At 38.2% G+C, this 13,556-nt stretch overlaps 1 protein-coding gene across 1 annotated transcript; it reads right to left on the bottom strand.

The window, feature by feature from the left end:
* Positions 1-1,018: 1,018 nt before the first annotated feature.
* On the bottom strand, positions 1,019-13,079 carry ADAL (adenosine deaminase like). The gene is made up of 10 exons (XM_053462613.1): positions 12,982-13,079; positions 11,240-11,370; positions 10,669-10,729; positions 9,522-9,606; positions 9,171-9,252; positions 7,736-7,862; positions 4,156-4,236; positions 3,556-3,682; positions 2,124-2,224; positions 1,019-1,621 (listed from the first exon to the last, which is right to left on the bottom strand). Exons 1-10 carry the CDS (start codon positions 13,024-13,026, stop codon positions 1,421-1,423), a joined length of 1,041 nt encoding a protein of 346 aa, XP_053318588.1. The 5' UTR covers positions 13,027-13,079; the 3' UTR covers positions 1,019-1,420.
* Between the last annotated feature and the right edge of the window lie 477 nt (positions 13,080-13,556).

Raw genomic sequence — 13,556 nt, 5'->3', positions numbered from 1 at the left:
CGATTTGCCCCTGGAGCGGCAGATTAGGTACGTGTGTGATGCTTTCAGCCAGCTGCCACAGGGCCTTTGCCCTGTGCGCCAGATGTCTAGCCAAGGCCTGCTGTGGTTTCATATCAAATAAAAATGCAGTTGCAGTGACCGTGCACGATATAACACTCTTAACTATTGGACTACTGACTATTTATGTTGAGATGAAAGATTTTTGTTGCTTTGTTTAAACCATATATTATGAAGGACCATCCCAAGTCATTTCGTGTGTAAGAAAGACTATGGTGGTCCTGCATAATGCATTGTTAATGGAGTTATTTATTGAACGCTCTAGCACCAACATATTCTGGGTAAAGAAATAGTTGAGCTACCCATAAGAATTTGGATTTGCATATACATAAAGGTGACCAACACCCTGCTCAAAGATCTTACAATCAAAGTCTGACATTCTAAAATATAATCTCAACCAACCTGAAACATGCTATTTAAAGCAGAGAATATTTGGAATTATCCTTCTGATACTAAAATGTCATGGTTTTTAAAGCTGCTTTAAAGAGTCTGCTGACACCTGCTGGAGAAATGAAGTCAGGCCAGCCAGCAAGATGGTCTTTATACAAGAACATTGCACAAGTTGAAACCCAACAACTTATTTTTTATAATCAGTCTTTTGTTAGGCACCGAATGGAACAAACAAGACTTGTCTATTAGGCAGTACTGCCCTTAAAGAAAAGAGTGTCTTATACACTATTAATACCTTGGCCTCACAAACAGGGATACCTTTTACACCTACCTTTTAGCCCGATTAACCAACCTAGGTCATGCACAGGTAAAGAAAATTACTCAATAGAGCGAAGTAGATATGTCAAAGTCCCCCAGCAGAAGTGGTAGATGTCTGATGACTCTTAAAATGAGGGAATTTAAACATGCATTGGATTGCGACGTGGCTATCCTGAATCTAAGGTAAGATCAAGGATTGAATACGTTCTGGTGTAAGTTTTTCCACCTGAAAAAAAAATGGACTGAATGGCTCTTATGTACCGTTAAAATTAAGGATTATCTTTTATTTACGCAGCGCTTCATACAATACATATAATCAAGGGGTATGACAAGTCTAGAATTAGCAGACTAGGACAGAGATACATTATTGTTAATAAATATGCAGTCTACTACATGATTTTCATTCATCATTAGTGACACATTAAGAACACAAATGACCTTAAAAGAAAAAAACTTTTTTCCTAGTAAAATATATTTAAAGCTTCTGTGTGCTGTACAATCTTCATAAAAACTATTTGTCTGCTGATATAGACGTAGGCTCTATGACACACAGACATATCATGTAATATTTTACTACTTGCAAGCTACCAGGTTATAGCTATGGCCGGGACGGTGTTCAGCTTTAAGCCGAGACGTCCTTTCTTCCAGCTACATATCACGCATCTTCTTCCAAAAGCCCTCGTTTTAGCTTCGTCCACTTTTCCTTTAAGTTTGACTTTATACTCTCAGATGCAAAAATGTAATTGATGGCTTGTTCTGAAAGATCCCATATTTGCTGGGAATTCAAGTTGAAAGTATTGGCTGCCACTTGGTACTCCAGTGAAAGATCGGTCGCGAATACGCCTTTGTCATCGGTCTGCAAGAAAGCAAAAACCCATATCAGCTACTGTATTGAACGTGTTTGTGCCAGCCATGATGTCCAGCGCATTGTACATGTTAGTTGGTTTTATTCAATAAAGAGGGAGCTGGCTGAAGAGCTCACCGACTTCACTTTACATTATAGACTCCAGTGAGCGTCTGTCACAATAGCAGCTTGGATGGCCCTCTATAAAAGCATAATAAAATCACTGAACTATGCATTATGCAGGGCCAGCTCAGCCCTGAATAAATGAATGCCAAGAACCCTCGTCATTTGACACAGTGTTATCCATTTGCTTTATCCCAAAGTGAATTTGTTTCTAAAAGCTGAGCCCGTATCCTTGTTTGCCAGGCAGATCTCCGTCTACAACTCTCATAACTCACAGCAACCCATCGTAAAGAGCTTGACAACAGCCGCAAAGCAATCGGTTAACTGCTTCTCATACAGTAACAATCTATAGATTCATTTAGTCTGAGGCAGTAAATTGAGGGATCCTTACACAGAGCACTGAAGGGTGACCCAAGCTGTACCAAAATCCAAAATGATGCTTGTCGAATGAAGGAACGGTCTGTCCTTTAATATTGGAAGTCAAGCAGAGCTCTAAAGAGTGATTAAAAAGAACAATCAGGTTATTATATGTTGAGTCACCATAGGATTTTTAGCCCTCCTAGTAGCCATACCATTTGAAATAATGTACAGTTCGTCACTGGTTAACCCTTTACATGCAAACATATTGTGGACAAACGTGTTGCTTTTTTCCTCTCTAGTACTTAAACAGGTGTGACAAAACTAGTTTTGTGGATCCTACGCATATATCTTTATATGTCTGGAAAGTAACCAACTCAGCTAGATGTTTAAGAGGCTGCAGGACAGCCGAAATACAACATCTAATGGTTATATAGACCATACAGTAAATAGCATGTGTAATTTGCACAGTTGTCAGATCTGTATATACAGATATATATATATATATATATATATATATATATATATATATACAGATATATATATATATATATATATATATATATATATATATATATATATATATATATATATATATATATATATATATATATATTAGTGAATATTCTGTACTAGCTACATAAAAATACATCATACAGAATTTTCCACTTTGCCGACTAGGTCTGTTATTCTCAATTCACCAATTTCCTTTGAAATGCTATTTTTGAGATGATGTTCATGGTCTAACATATGGAAATTGATTTTCATTATTCTGTGTGTGTCCACAAGGCCGTGAGTCATGACATGATAAATTCACTTCAAACAGACAGTGAATCAAAACAGATCAAGACAACGTGCTTTGCAGACCCCACCGATAAAGATTCTGTAATGGAGACAGGACAGGCAGTTTGCAGATCTAGCTCTATAATGTTTTAAGCAGGAGTGGAGAAATCTACGTAGAATGAGACAGGCGAGATGTATCCAGAGAGGATTATGTAAAAATGTGGCAGCAATAACATTTAAGGAGCCATCTAGATCCTGGGATTTGTCAAGCTCCAGTTATACAAACGTCTCGCAGGACAACCAATTTTGGTCTATCAATTAACAGTATGTTTAAGTAAGCGTTACATGGAATCGTGGAAGAAGTGCACCAATTCTATTTAAAGTTAGGTTCATGGAGAGTTATTTTATGATCTGAACCTCCTAGTGCACAGACAGCTAAACTTCCTAACTGCTTATACAAAGGCCATGGATTTGCTGGCAAACTAATATTATATAAAACATTTTTTGGGCTATGTTGAAGACAGCGTAGCCTCTGTTCACTAATAGGTTAACCTTTATTAAGATTTATGTGAACTAGCTCACATATTCTAGGTATATACACAATATGGCCCTTAACTTATTAAAATCACTATTCCACGATTAGTGCTGCAATCAATTTGTATTAGCTATAGTGGCTTTCATACCTAAAGGTATCTGCTTTTGTTTCACCGTCTCTACTATGTCAGGCGAGTTATTCATAAACGTTCCGTGTCCGATTCGGTCTGGGGGAATGGTGAGCAGAAGCGCGGTCTCCTCCTGCTGACTGGGTATCTGCGATAAAACAGGGTGATATATATATATTATATATAAAATGTCTCCATTAAAAAAGTAGCACCTTAAACTCTTACTTGCGTCAGCTCAAAGAAAATAGGAAAATTGATCAACATAAGAATAATTTTTCACATGCTATTAAAAAAATTGCGAAACTACACAACTACACTGATTTTTATATACAAAACGGTTAATGTGAGAAAACGGCAACTGTTAAATGTTCAGGGAAGTAGATCTTTATTTTAAAGAAACTATTTAAACTGCTTTGAAGAAGTGCAGAGTGTTACATTTTACTGGCTGTACCTCTGCAGACTTCAGATTTGATTTTCAATAATTTCTATTTATTCGTAAAACCAAAATATGCTATTCTTTTAATTTTTACACACACACACACACACACACACACACACACACCTTCACCTGATCCACAAACACATTAGATGATGGTAGACGAGTTAATATCAGTTACGTACCTCTGATAGATGAAGAGCCAATTTGAGCCCGGATCTTTTAGCTTCACTGAGTGGATCGATGAAATCCTTACCGTGCCCTACCTTAAAATGGAAATAATTATATTAATTTCAGAGCTGCACCAATCCACAGAGATGAAAAGGACATACAAGCATGCGCCCTGATACTGTCAGACCATGCTTATTCACCAAGCTTGTGACTTCAAGAGGCCTGCAAAATATCTTAAAATGAGACAGAAATTCAGTATCTTCCCAGAAAAAAAAATGCCCATTTGGATTAACAAATGGGGGGGGGGAGTGGCTATATAGGCTATACACCTATATCACCCAGACACACACTGACAACTCGTCACTGTCAATCACACGGACTACTCTCAGCCACGTCCGTGTATATTCAGACATACACCACGTTCAGTCAAAACAAATGTAATTCTCAATAGGATGACACTCCGATATACACATCTCAACCACCATCTTACCCAAGCACTCCTCTTCACATTCACAACCAGCATCTATGTGTCTGACATCATGAGACCCCTCTAAGCAGCCACCCAGCTACTCATAGGAGAATGATCCCAGACTGCATATCACCCCCCCCCCCCAACTAATTTAAGCTGTAAACGTAGCAGGGCCTGGCAAAGCACACTTGCCTTTATTCTGCGGTGGTATTGGAGCCATAACCGCCAGATTCTTATAACTATGACTTAAAATTCAGGTCCTGAGACCTTAAACTCTGCAAGTGATGTTTAAAGTCAAGACACTCCATAACCAATATATTCCCACGCAGAGAAACACGTGCCAATTCATTGATTCCTATGATGAACGCCAATAGGGTTTAAATCCTGGACACTACTGGTAGGCAAAATAAGTGGAAGGTTTTTTTTACAATCCTTCCTTAGAACAAGAATTATTAGCAAATGTAATACTGATCTGACTGTTGCCTAACCAGAATCTCTGGACACATCTCAGGAGCAATGGTGCCACAGCTTTTGTGTAATTTTCTCACTGCCCGTGAAAGTATCATTTCTGGCTTCTAAAAATATTTCTCTAGCTCCCACATTCTAAAATAAACATGGATTGTATATTTAAAGCTAATCAACATCCTATTTTAGGTATCACAGATTTATGATATCACATTCAAAAGTCTGCAGTTTTTTCTCCCGCAGCGTGTAAGGGATATTCTAGTGCCAGTATTTTTTAGCTGAAACAAAAAACGCACTTTTAGTAGAAGCTGCAGCACACAAGGCCCTCTGCTGGAAGCAGCCAATTGCTGGCAGGAAAGTGCCTACATTGAAGTCATTAGGAACTCTTTGAATGCAATCATGGAGGGTCTCTTTAGACCTCTTGCAAAAGCTGAAAATTCTGTCCTAGCGACATAACAAAAATACATCACACAGCTAGGGTTGCCACATGGCCGGTATTTAGAGCACCCTGCCAGACTCTGTATTATTTGCAGGGCTGGCCGCTGGGGGTGATGTTTCATTTCATGACGTCACTAATACCCCCAACCCCCCCCCCCAAACGCTCTCTGGAGTCTGGCAGCATCAGCGGACCGGCCGACCTGCGTAAGCTCGCTGCCTGTGGAGGAAAAAGCCTTATGTCCCTACTCCTGCCTGCATACATAGGAGCTGTTTAAACGTTTGCATTTGCACTATTTGGTGAAGTTGTTAGATGTATTTGTATTTAGTGCTCCCTTTAAACGTGGCAACCCCTACACACAGCATTTGTGCACACTGGCAAGCATTAGATGTGCAAGCCAAGGAGCTGGTGGGTGATTCTTATTAATTCCTCCATGTACTTGCAAAGAAGAGAAAAAGTACCTAAAAAGTTATATGAATTAAGATGCGACAACATGTTTAACCCCTTAAGGAGTGAGAATTTAAAAAAATGTAAGAAACAAAAAAACCTCATGACTTATTTACATGTGTACAACAACAAAAAATGAAAAAACCTGCTAGACAGATGCTAATATTTGTCCTGGGTTTAGAAATACCCAGTGTTTTAGCAAGTTACAGGGCAATAAGTACGTGTTTTGCTATTTCAAAACCATTTTTTTTCTCAAATCTGGTCATACTGCCCCATTACCTATTTGGGACACATTTGAAACCATATATGTTTGAAAACTAGAAACCCCAGGGTATTTAAAAGTGGTATTTTAATGCTTTCCATGCACTAATTCTACCACCAGTCTTTGTCAAATTTTGTTGTAGGGATTTTTTTTTTTCTTTTTTCGGGTGGAAGAGGGGCCACATTAATTTAAACTGGTCATCCTGCAACCCCCCCAGTCCTATTCGGGACATCTCTGAAGCCAACCAATTCAATTTAACCCCATCAATTTATATTTTTTTGAAAACTAGACACCTCGGGGTATTTCAAATGGTGGCATTTGGAAATGTTTCCGTGCACTAATTATAACCCTTGTATTTTTATTTTCCAACGCAATAGTCAGCAAAGTATTTATTGGTACATTTCTATTTTTTACATTTATTTTAGGTAACTGAGGAGGGTTGTTGGGCATTTTCTTTTAATAAACACTCAATGTATAGAGATCCACTATGGGGTCTTTTATAACCCCAGAGGAGCTCAATGAGCACAGCCTGTGACCTACAGTGGCAAGTGACATAACCCTTTAAGGACCGAGGTCTTAAGGGATAACAGTTTGCTTCCGCAAAGGCTTTATTGGAGGGACAGCCTTATCTCCCATACAACTCCCATCAACAGAATGATTTGCAAGAACTATAATGTGCATGCATTACCTGCCAGAAAAGAAAGAAAAAATAAATAAATAAAAGACTCCAATGAATGTACCGCAATCCCCACCCTGCTCTCTGGATACGATGCCACTTTTGGCTGCTTTCAACAGCCAATTACTAGCAAGAAAGCGCTGCCATTGAAATCTTGTTAGATCTCCTTGAACTTGAAGATCCTCCAATATGACACGTATTAAATGGTGTATGATGGCTGGAATCTAAAATTCTATAAAGTAGCTGTAAAGTTTTTTTCAGGAAAGTTTAAAATGTCAATTACCAGCCATTACGGAATCTGTGCTCAAACTTGATGCAGTTTTAAAATTGCTAACTTACAAAACCATTTTATATATACAAATATCTCTTCATTTTGGTAAGGTTGTCTTCAAATCAGAATGAAAATAAAGAATATCACAGTAGTATCCTTACCTCTGCAGACATCTATAGCTATAGCATTTCTTACACGTACTTTAATACACACAGCCTGTGTTTTGAAACAAGTTAGCAAACATTTACTTGTGGCGTAACCACGTAAACATCGCTATTGTTTGTGTCTCTACATTATCTCACTAATGCCTATATCCCCGCAGCAGATGGCTCATCTTAGATAAAGCCTTTTAGTCGTGGTATCCCACAACAGCAGTAAGCAGTGACATAGGCAGATCCGCCTTAAATAATTCACCTCTTCTGGTATCTGTTCCTTGAGGCATTCTATGACAGTCATTCGTGAATCCCCCACTGCTTATTTAATTATATTAATTAAATAAGTCAGTCTGTATGTTCTTTGTGTCAATTAAGTTAAACAAACAAAAAAAAAATCAGAAGAGGAAACTCACAGTTGGGTCACCGCTGAGATCCAAACCAAGAACGAGATCATCAGTGGAATGGAAAAATTCTTCAGCAAGTTTAACAGTCTCCATGGCAACTGTAGAGCCCCCTCGTCTATCAATCGCCATTAGGAACCTGAAAAAACAGAAAATGTATATCAGGTACAGAGTGTTTTGCAGATTGTGACCAGTCTGCTGTAGCACAGCCTGGATATTTATTTATTTTTAAACACAATGACTACTGCCAAATAGTATTATTGTATCTTTAGTGAGAGAATCTCACTTAATCCTGTTATTTTAATAGGCCTTTTAGAGGCCCAAAGAAAACTCAACTAAAATAACATTGGATTAATAGGATCATGATCAGTGACACTTTAGGAGTTGTGGCTCGGCAAGTTACCAATGCAAGTATAATATGCTTTATAAACACGCCAACTGAGCTATATTGGTCAATTGTTAGTCTTTTTGACCATAACTAAAGTTTTTGAGTCCACACATTAAGCGTTCAAAGATGTCCGTGTGACACAGTTGAAGGCGTTACTAATAACAGATCAGATGCACACATTGCAGAGCCAAGAAGTACCTCAATGTAATAGAGGTTTTGTGTAAAAAGTAGAGTGCAAAGCTTTAAACATTCTCATCCCAACAGCCGCCAATGGTATGGTCCAATCAGCAGAAACATTCAATTGGTTGTTACTTGATAAAATCACTTTGCACCACAATCCTTTTAATACCGGACCCCACTTACAGAAAACCAATAATGTGATTAAATCAATGCAGACCAGTCTTCTCACTACTAGATGGTTGGTAGATTTATCTTGTCCTGGGATGACATGCATACCCCCTGCTGCAAAACGGGCTGATTTCTCATCTGATCTCTCCAACCAGCCTATTTACACTGAGCCAGCACAGCCTTGGTAGGCGGCATTAAAAAGGTGCCACGTGCCTTTAGGACATATAGCGGTGGGATATGACGTCATATCTCGACACTCAGCGTCTTATGGAGCACACTGCATTTTAATGCTATAAAGATGTTGGACCCAGGGCAGTGCCAGTGGAAAAATACAACACTGGCACCAATACAGATTGTGTCTGTGTAAACATACTACATGTGCCTAAATGGGTTTTATTTAATTTCCCCTAGTTAACCTTTAATGACCTCTCCCAGCTCTTTATCCCCCACTGAAAAGTTTCAGGAGTGATGCATACTAATGGCATGTTAGCCTGCTTAATCCGCTAATTAACCATCAAGCCAAAGCAGGTGGAACCTAGCAGATGTACAGAGTGTATCGTGTATCAACACCGTGCAGGATACCCCTTACATCAAAAGAATAGTTATACCAAGTTGAAGCATCCATTACAAAAATAAACAGAAGTGTGCGGTCGGGGGTGGAAACTGCCAAAAGAAAAAAAAATTCTTTATAATATATATGGCATGTTTTACCTGACATCAATGTCAAGTTCCTCTTCTTTGCATTGCTTGATACCTTCAAGTACAGTCTCCACGTACATCCTTTTGGTCATACCTATGAAGGATCACAACGGTTTTATACAGGAAAAGGGGTTCTTTACCGAATATAATAAAGGCATGAAGCTGTGCATTAGTGACAAGTGAAGGTTGCCAAGATCCACAGCAATTGCATGATGGTTGTAGATCAAACGCAACCTGCTGTTCTCTAGTTGTAGATACATACTCCCATACGTCTGTGACCTTGTGGTATTGATCATCATTTGCTTATTATTCAGCGCAGTTTAAAACATGTGGATAGTTATAGTTAAAAAGGTTGTGTTGTACCTGTGGGAGACTCTCTAGGGGTGCTTCGTAATTCTAAATATTTAACACCATCATCGGCAAACTCTTTGATGACATCTTTAGTTACCTGGATAAGTAAACAGAGAAATAGAACAAATATAACATGCAGCAGAGGGACCTAAACATGTCAGTGTTTTAAGAATACAAATATCCGGTAGGATGGAAGAATAAAATCCCACCAAATGGGCAGCTACGTTGGTTTTACATAAATAATAGTTCAGTCAGTGTCTTCATGACAATGTTTTATCTGCTTACATTCCAAATTAGCTACCGGCTTAGCAGTGTCCTGGGAACATTTGTTATATGCAGAAGAATGGGAAGAAATAAAGCAATCTGCGGGTAACTACTAAATGTGGCCCCCCTTGTAGGGATAGAAAGGACAATTCCACAGGTATCTTCACCCCAATAACACACACTGTTACCTATATATTGTTAATTATCACCTTTAGTTTGGGAAAAAATCTATCTATCTATCCCAGCTCTGTTTGTCCTTGCACAAAGCGCACAGTATAATTCCAGCCCCAAAGATTAGGAGCTGCAAATGCATTTACAGATACTGACTCAAGGTCAATATGATCATCGTGTTTGGGCTAGCTATGAAGACAAAACAAGAAAACAGATATTTTAGTTTTGGGAAAAACTGAAAAATGAGGTTGGATGGTAAGCTCGTTTGAGCAGGGCCCTCCTCACCTGTTTCCGTTACATACTACTTGTTATGTCCTGTCTACCCATTGTACTGAGCTACAGAATATAAAACAATAAATAATAATAAATGCTCAGGAGCTTAAAGTGCGGTGGAAAGTCCCGCTGTGCATTCCCTGAGTGTAACACTTCAATCAAAATGCAGCTTTAGAAATATCATTTTGTCTTCTAATCAATTAAAATTTTGCCTTGGTCAAGTAAAAAAAAAAAAAATAATAATAATAATAAAAAAAAAAGTAAAATAAAAAAAAATAAAACATTTTTGCTTTTGTGTAATTATACATTCAGAGGAAATATTAATTCCCACAATTAAAGCAGTGATTAAGTGGCACTGCATCAATGAGATACAATCAGAAGTTACTTAGATTATTACTCGCACACGCACACCTTTAGTTTTACTTTAAACAGGTAAACGGAGCCAACTTACCAATAATATGTCTTCTGCCGTATCTGTAATTTGGTGAATAATGCGAAACATTTCAAAACATCTGCAAACAAATACAAGTTATTATCATCCATTAAATACCAATTAACCTCAACTAAATTGCAGAATATTGTACAGCAATGCATGTTTAATAGACTTCATGCGTTTTATTTATCAAGCAGAAAGTGTTCCGCATGTTACAGGATGGGAATGCATGAGAAGGCTTACCAATTCCACAATAACAAAGTACGGACATATGCAAAGAATCCCAAACAAAGATAATATTGCAGCAATACATTTGTTTGCTGGCTACAATATATATATATATAATCATTCTGAGCATAATCCCCTCTATCTGGCTCCTACCACAAAAAAGAGAAATGTAAATAAGAAAGAGATCCATCTGGTGACTTCACGCCAGCCAGTAGTTCTGCCTATTTTTGTACACTATTGCCATGCATGGATCAGTCTCCCTAATCTATGATGTAAGGAGTATTCTCTTCAGTGTATGTGGCAAAGTTGAATGCTCATTAAGGGAGGTTCCATCCATCCTTGAAATATCCTTAACACTCACTCTTCTAGAGTCCTTTTCTGGCCTTTGTCTATCATTGTCATCCCATTCTGGATCTGCAAATGTGGTTTTTTGGCTACCAGCTTCTTCATGGTTGCAGAACTTATGGATCCATTCAAGTGTGCGTGGAGTTCCTACACAAAAGAGAATATAAGAACAAGTCATTTACTTTTCACTTTATTTTTTATGTGCATTATTAGTGGTCTTAGGATGCAAAAGCTACAATAATAATAATAAAAAAAGTAAGATATCGTGCAATGACATGATTACTTTGATAACTGAAAAAAATACTTTCACATAATTTGTACCGGTCTCACGTCTAATGGAAGGCATTATATACATTCTAAAATGTCAGCTCTGACATGCTTTGTTTTCGAAAGAATTCACATGTTCTGTAAGAAGCTTCTGTACGTTTAAAGATAAGATATCATATCCAGAGAGGCTATTCGCATGTTTCATACAGCGTTCTGTCTAACCCTACTTCATTCAAGAAATACATCACCATTAACACGCCAAAACCAAAAATATACTGTATAATGTCAAAAGAGAAAAGACAATGTTACATCTTTACATGAAACCTTGTGGACACAGCCAGGTTAGCAGCTGCCCATCGACGCATTCTTAAACAAGAAGAATTGATCAATGCCGTACCAATAAGAACTCCCAGTCAACCGCTACAAGGTACTCGCAGTTAACAATGAACCTTATATTTTGTCTGGAATGACAAGTAGATTGCGTGTAATATATAATATATATATTTATTACACACATACACATTATATATATATATATATATATATATATATATATATATATATATATATATATATATATATATATACACACATACATACATATACACACACATACACACAGTAGACATGCATTTTTCTCTTAATATTGTATATAAATATTAGGTGAGAATCCATTATCTGGGAAACTTTGGGTCCTGCAATTTCTGCATGTTGACTTGTGACATCAGGCTGGATCAGATACGGTGCCTGCATAGATGACGGCAGGTCTTACATGAAACACCAACCGCATACAACAAACAAATCAATTGTTTATGCTACATGTTAATGCTTATGTTCAACGCCATTCTACAACAAGCACTGGTAAGCATGACAAACTTGCAGCCACAGAAAGAAAAAAAAGGAACACAGACAGACATTAAAACACTTTCATTGCTTTTCAGCACTGGGACACCATTATCTTTATCAGGCCAAGTCAAAGGCAAGGAAGACCTTGCTCAAAGAGCTTACAATCTAGAAGACGTTCTAATGTATTACCAATGTGTAACACTAATAAATCATGCAAAGATTACAAAAAACATAAAACATGAAAAAGGTGATTAATAGCCCTGTGACATGACAGATATTCAGCAATAGTTATAGATTCCATAGATCTGCTTTATATAATCTATGCCTCCCGCAGGATTACAAGTAGAAGGCATTGCAGAACCTGTAATGATGTTTCAATGAGGCGTTGGGGAGCACTTCCAGAAATAAGAGCGATTTATGACATCACATACTGTACAAGTATTAAAAGGCCAGAAATATGTATTAGGAAATATTTTATTGCCCGATGTGTGAAACATGGTCAGTATTCTACATACACGACATTATTTATGAAATAACTCAACAGCAACCGATTCTCGAACCCCGACGCATACATATTAAATCATGAGAGCAATGCACTAAGGATACGCGTTATGGAGTGAGCACCGATTAATACACCGATCTCACCACTTTGGGAAGGTCCCGGTAAAGCCGCACGCCCGGTTCTGCCATGGTGTTCGCAGGATTTAAACTGAGCTGCCTCTCAGCGAATCAGCGGCGCGCGCACACGGGCTTTCTTAAAAGGCTCCTGCTGGGTGACGTCACGCCGGCGACAGAAGGCTCGCTTTGATTGGTCAGCGACACTTTTCCTGCTTACAGAAGGCTCGGTGCTTGCCTTGGACACCGGTTTAATACGGTAACCCCGCTAAGTGCCAGGGTAATCCCTGAGAGCAGCAGCTTTAACCCGTGAACAGCACTTTACACAATATATATGTGATAGGGAAGAATGACATCATTTATCCCAAGTCATAAATCAGCTCACAATACAAGTGGTCCGGCAGTAATCATAAAATTCACAGAGAGTGTATGGCGAACAGAAAGCATCCGCTCAGCGGATACGGTGCCTAATGTCCTATATATGGAATTAGAACTAAAAAGGGGGGTAATTGTCCAATGCATGTAAACAGCCCTGTGGGGCTAGTGAGGCAGCTGAGAAAAAGAGAAAGAAGTATCATTTAGTAACATAAAGGATTCCTGATTTT

The sequence above is a fragment of the Spea bombifrons genome, chromosome 4 (genome assembly GCF_027358695.1).
Source record: "Spea bombifrons isolate aSpeBom1 chromosome 4, aSpeBom1.2.pri, whole genome shotgun sequence".
Taxonomy (NCBI): Eukaryota; Metazoa; Chordata; class Amphibia; order Anura; family Pelobatidae; genus Spea; species Spea bombifrons.
The sequence above is the reverse complement of the archived record's forward strand: the minus strand, read 5'-3'. Positions and strand labels throughout refer to the sequence as shown.

Coding starts and splice junctions, on each gene's coding strand:
- ADAL (XM_053462613.1), bottom strand. CDS start 13,026: ATGGCAGAACCGGGCGTGCGGCTTTACCGGGACCTTCCCAAAGTG. Junction 10,730..11,239: donor CAGAAAAGGACTCTAGAAGA/GTGAGTGTTAAG, acceptor ATTTGTTTGCAG/ATGTTTTGAAATGTTTCGCA. Junction 9,253..9,521: donor CCCTAGAGAGTCTCCCACAG/GTACAACACAAC, acceptor GATCCTTCATAG/GTATGACCAAAAGGATGTAC.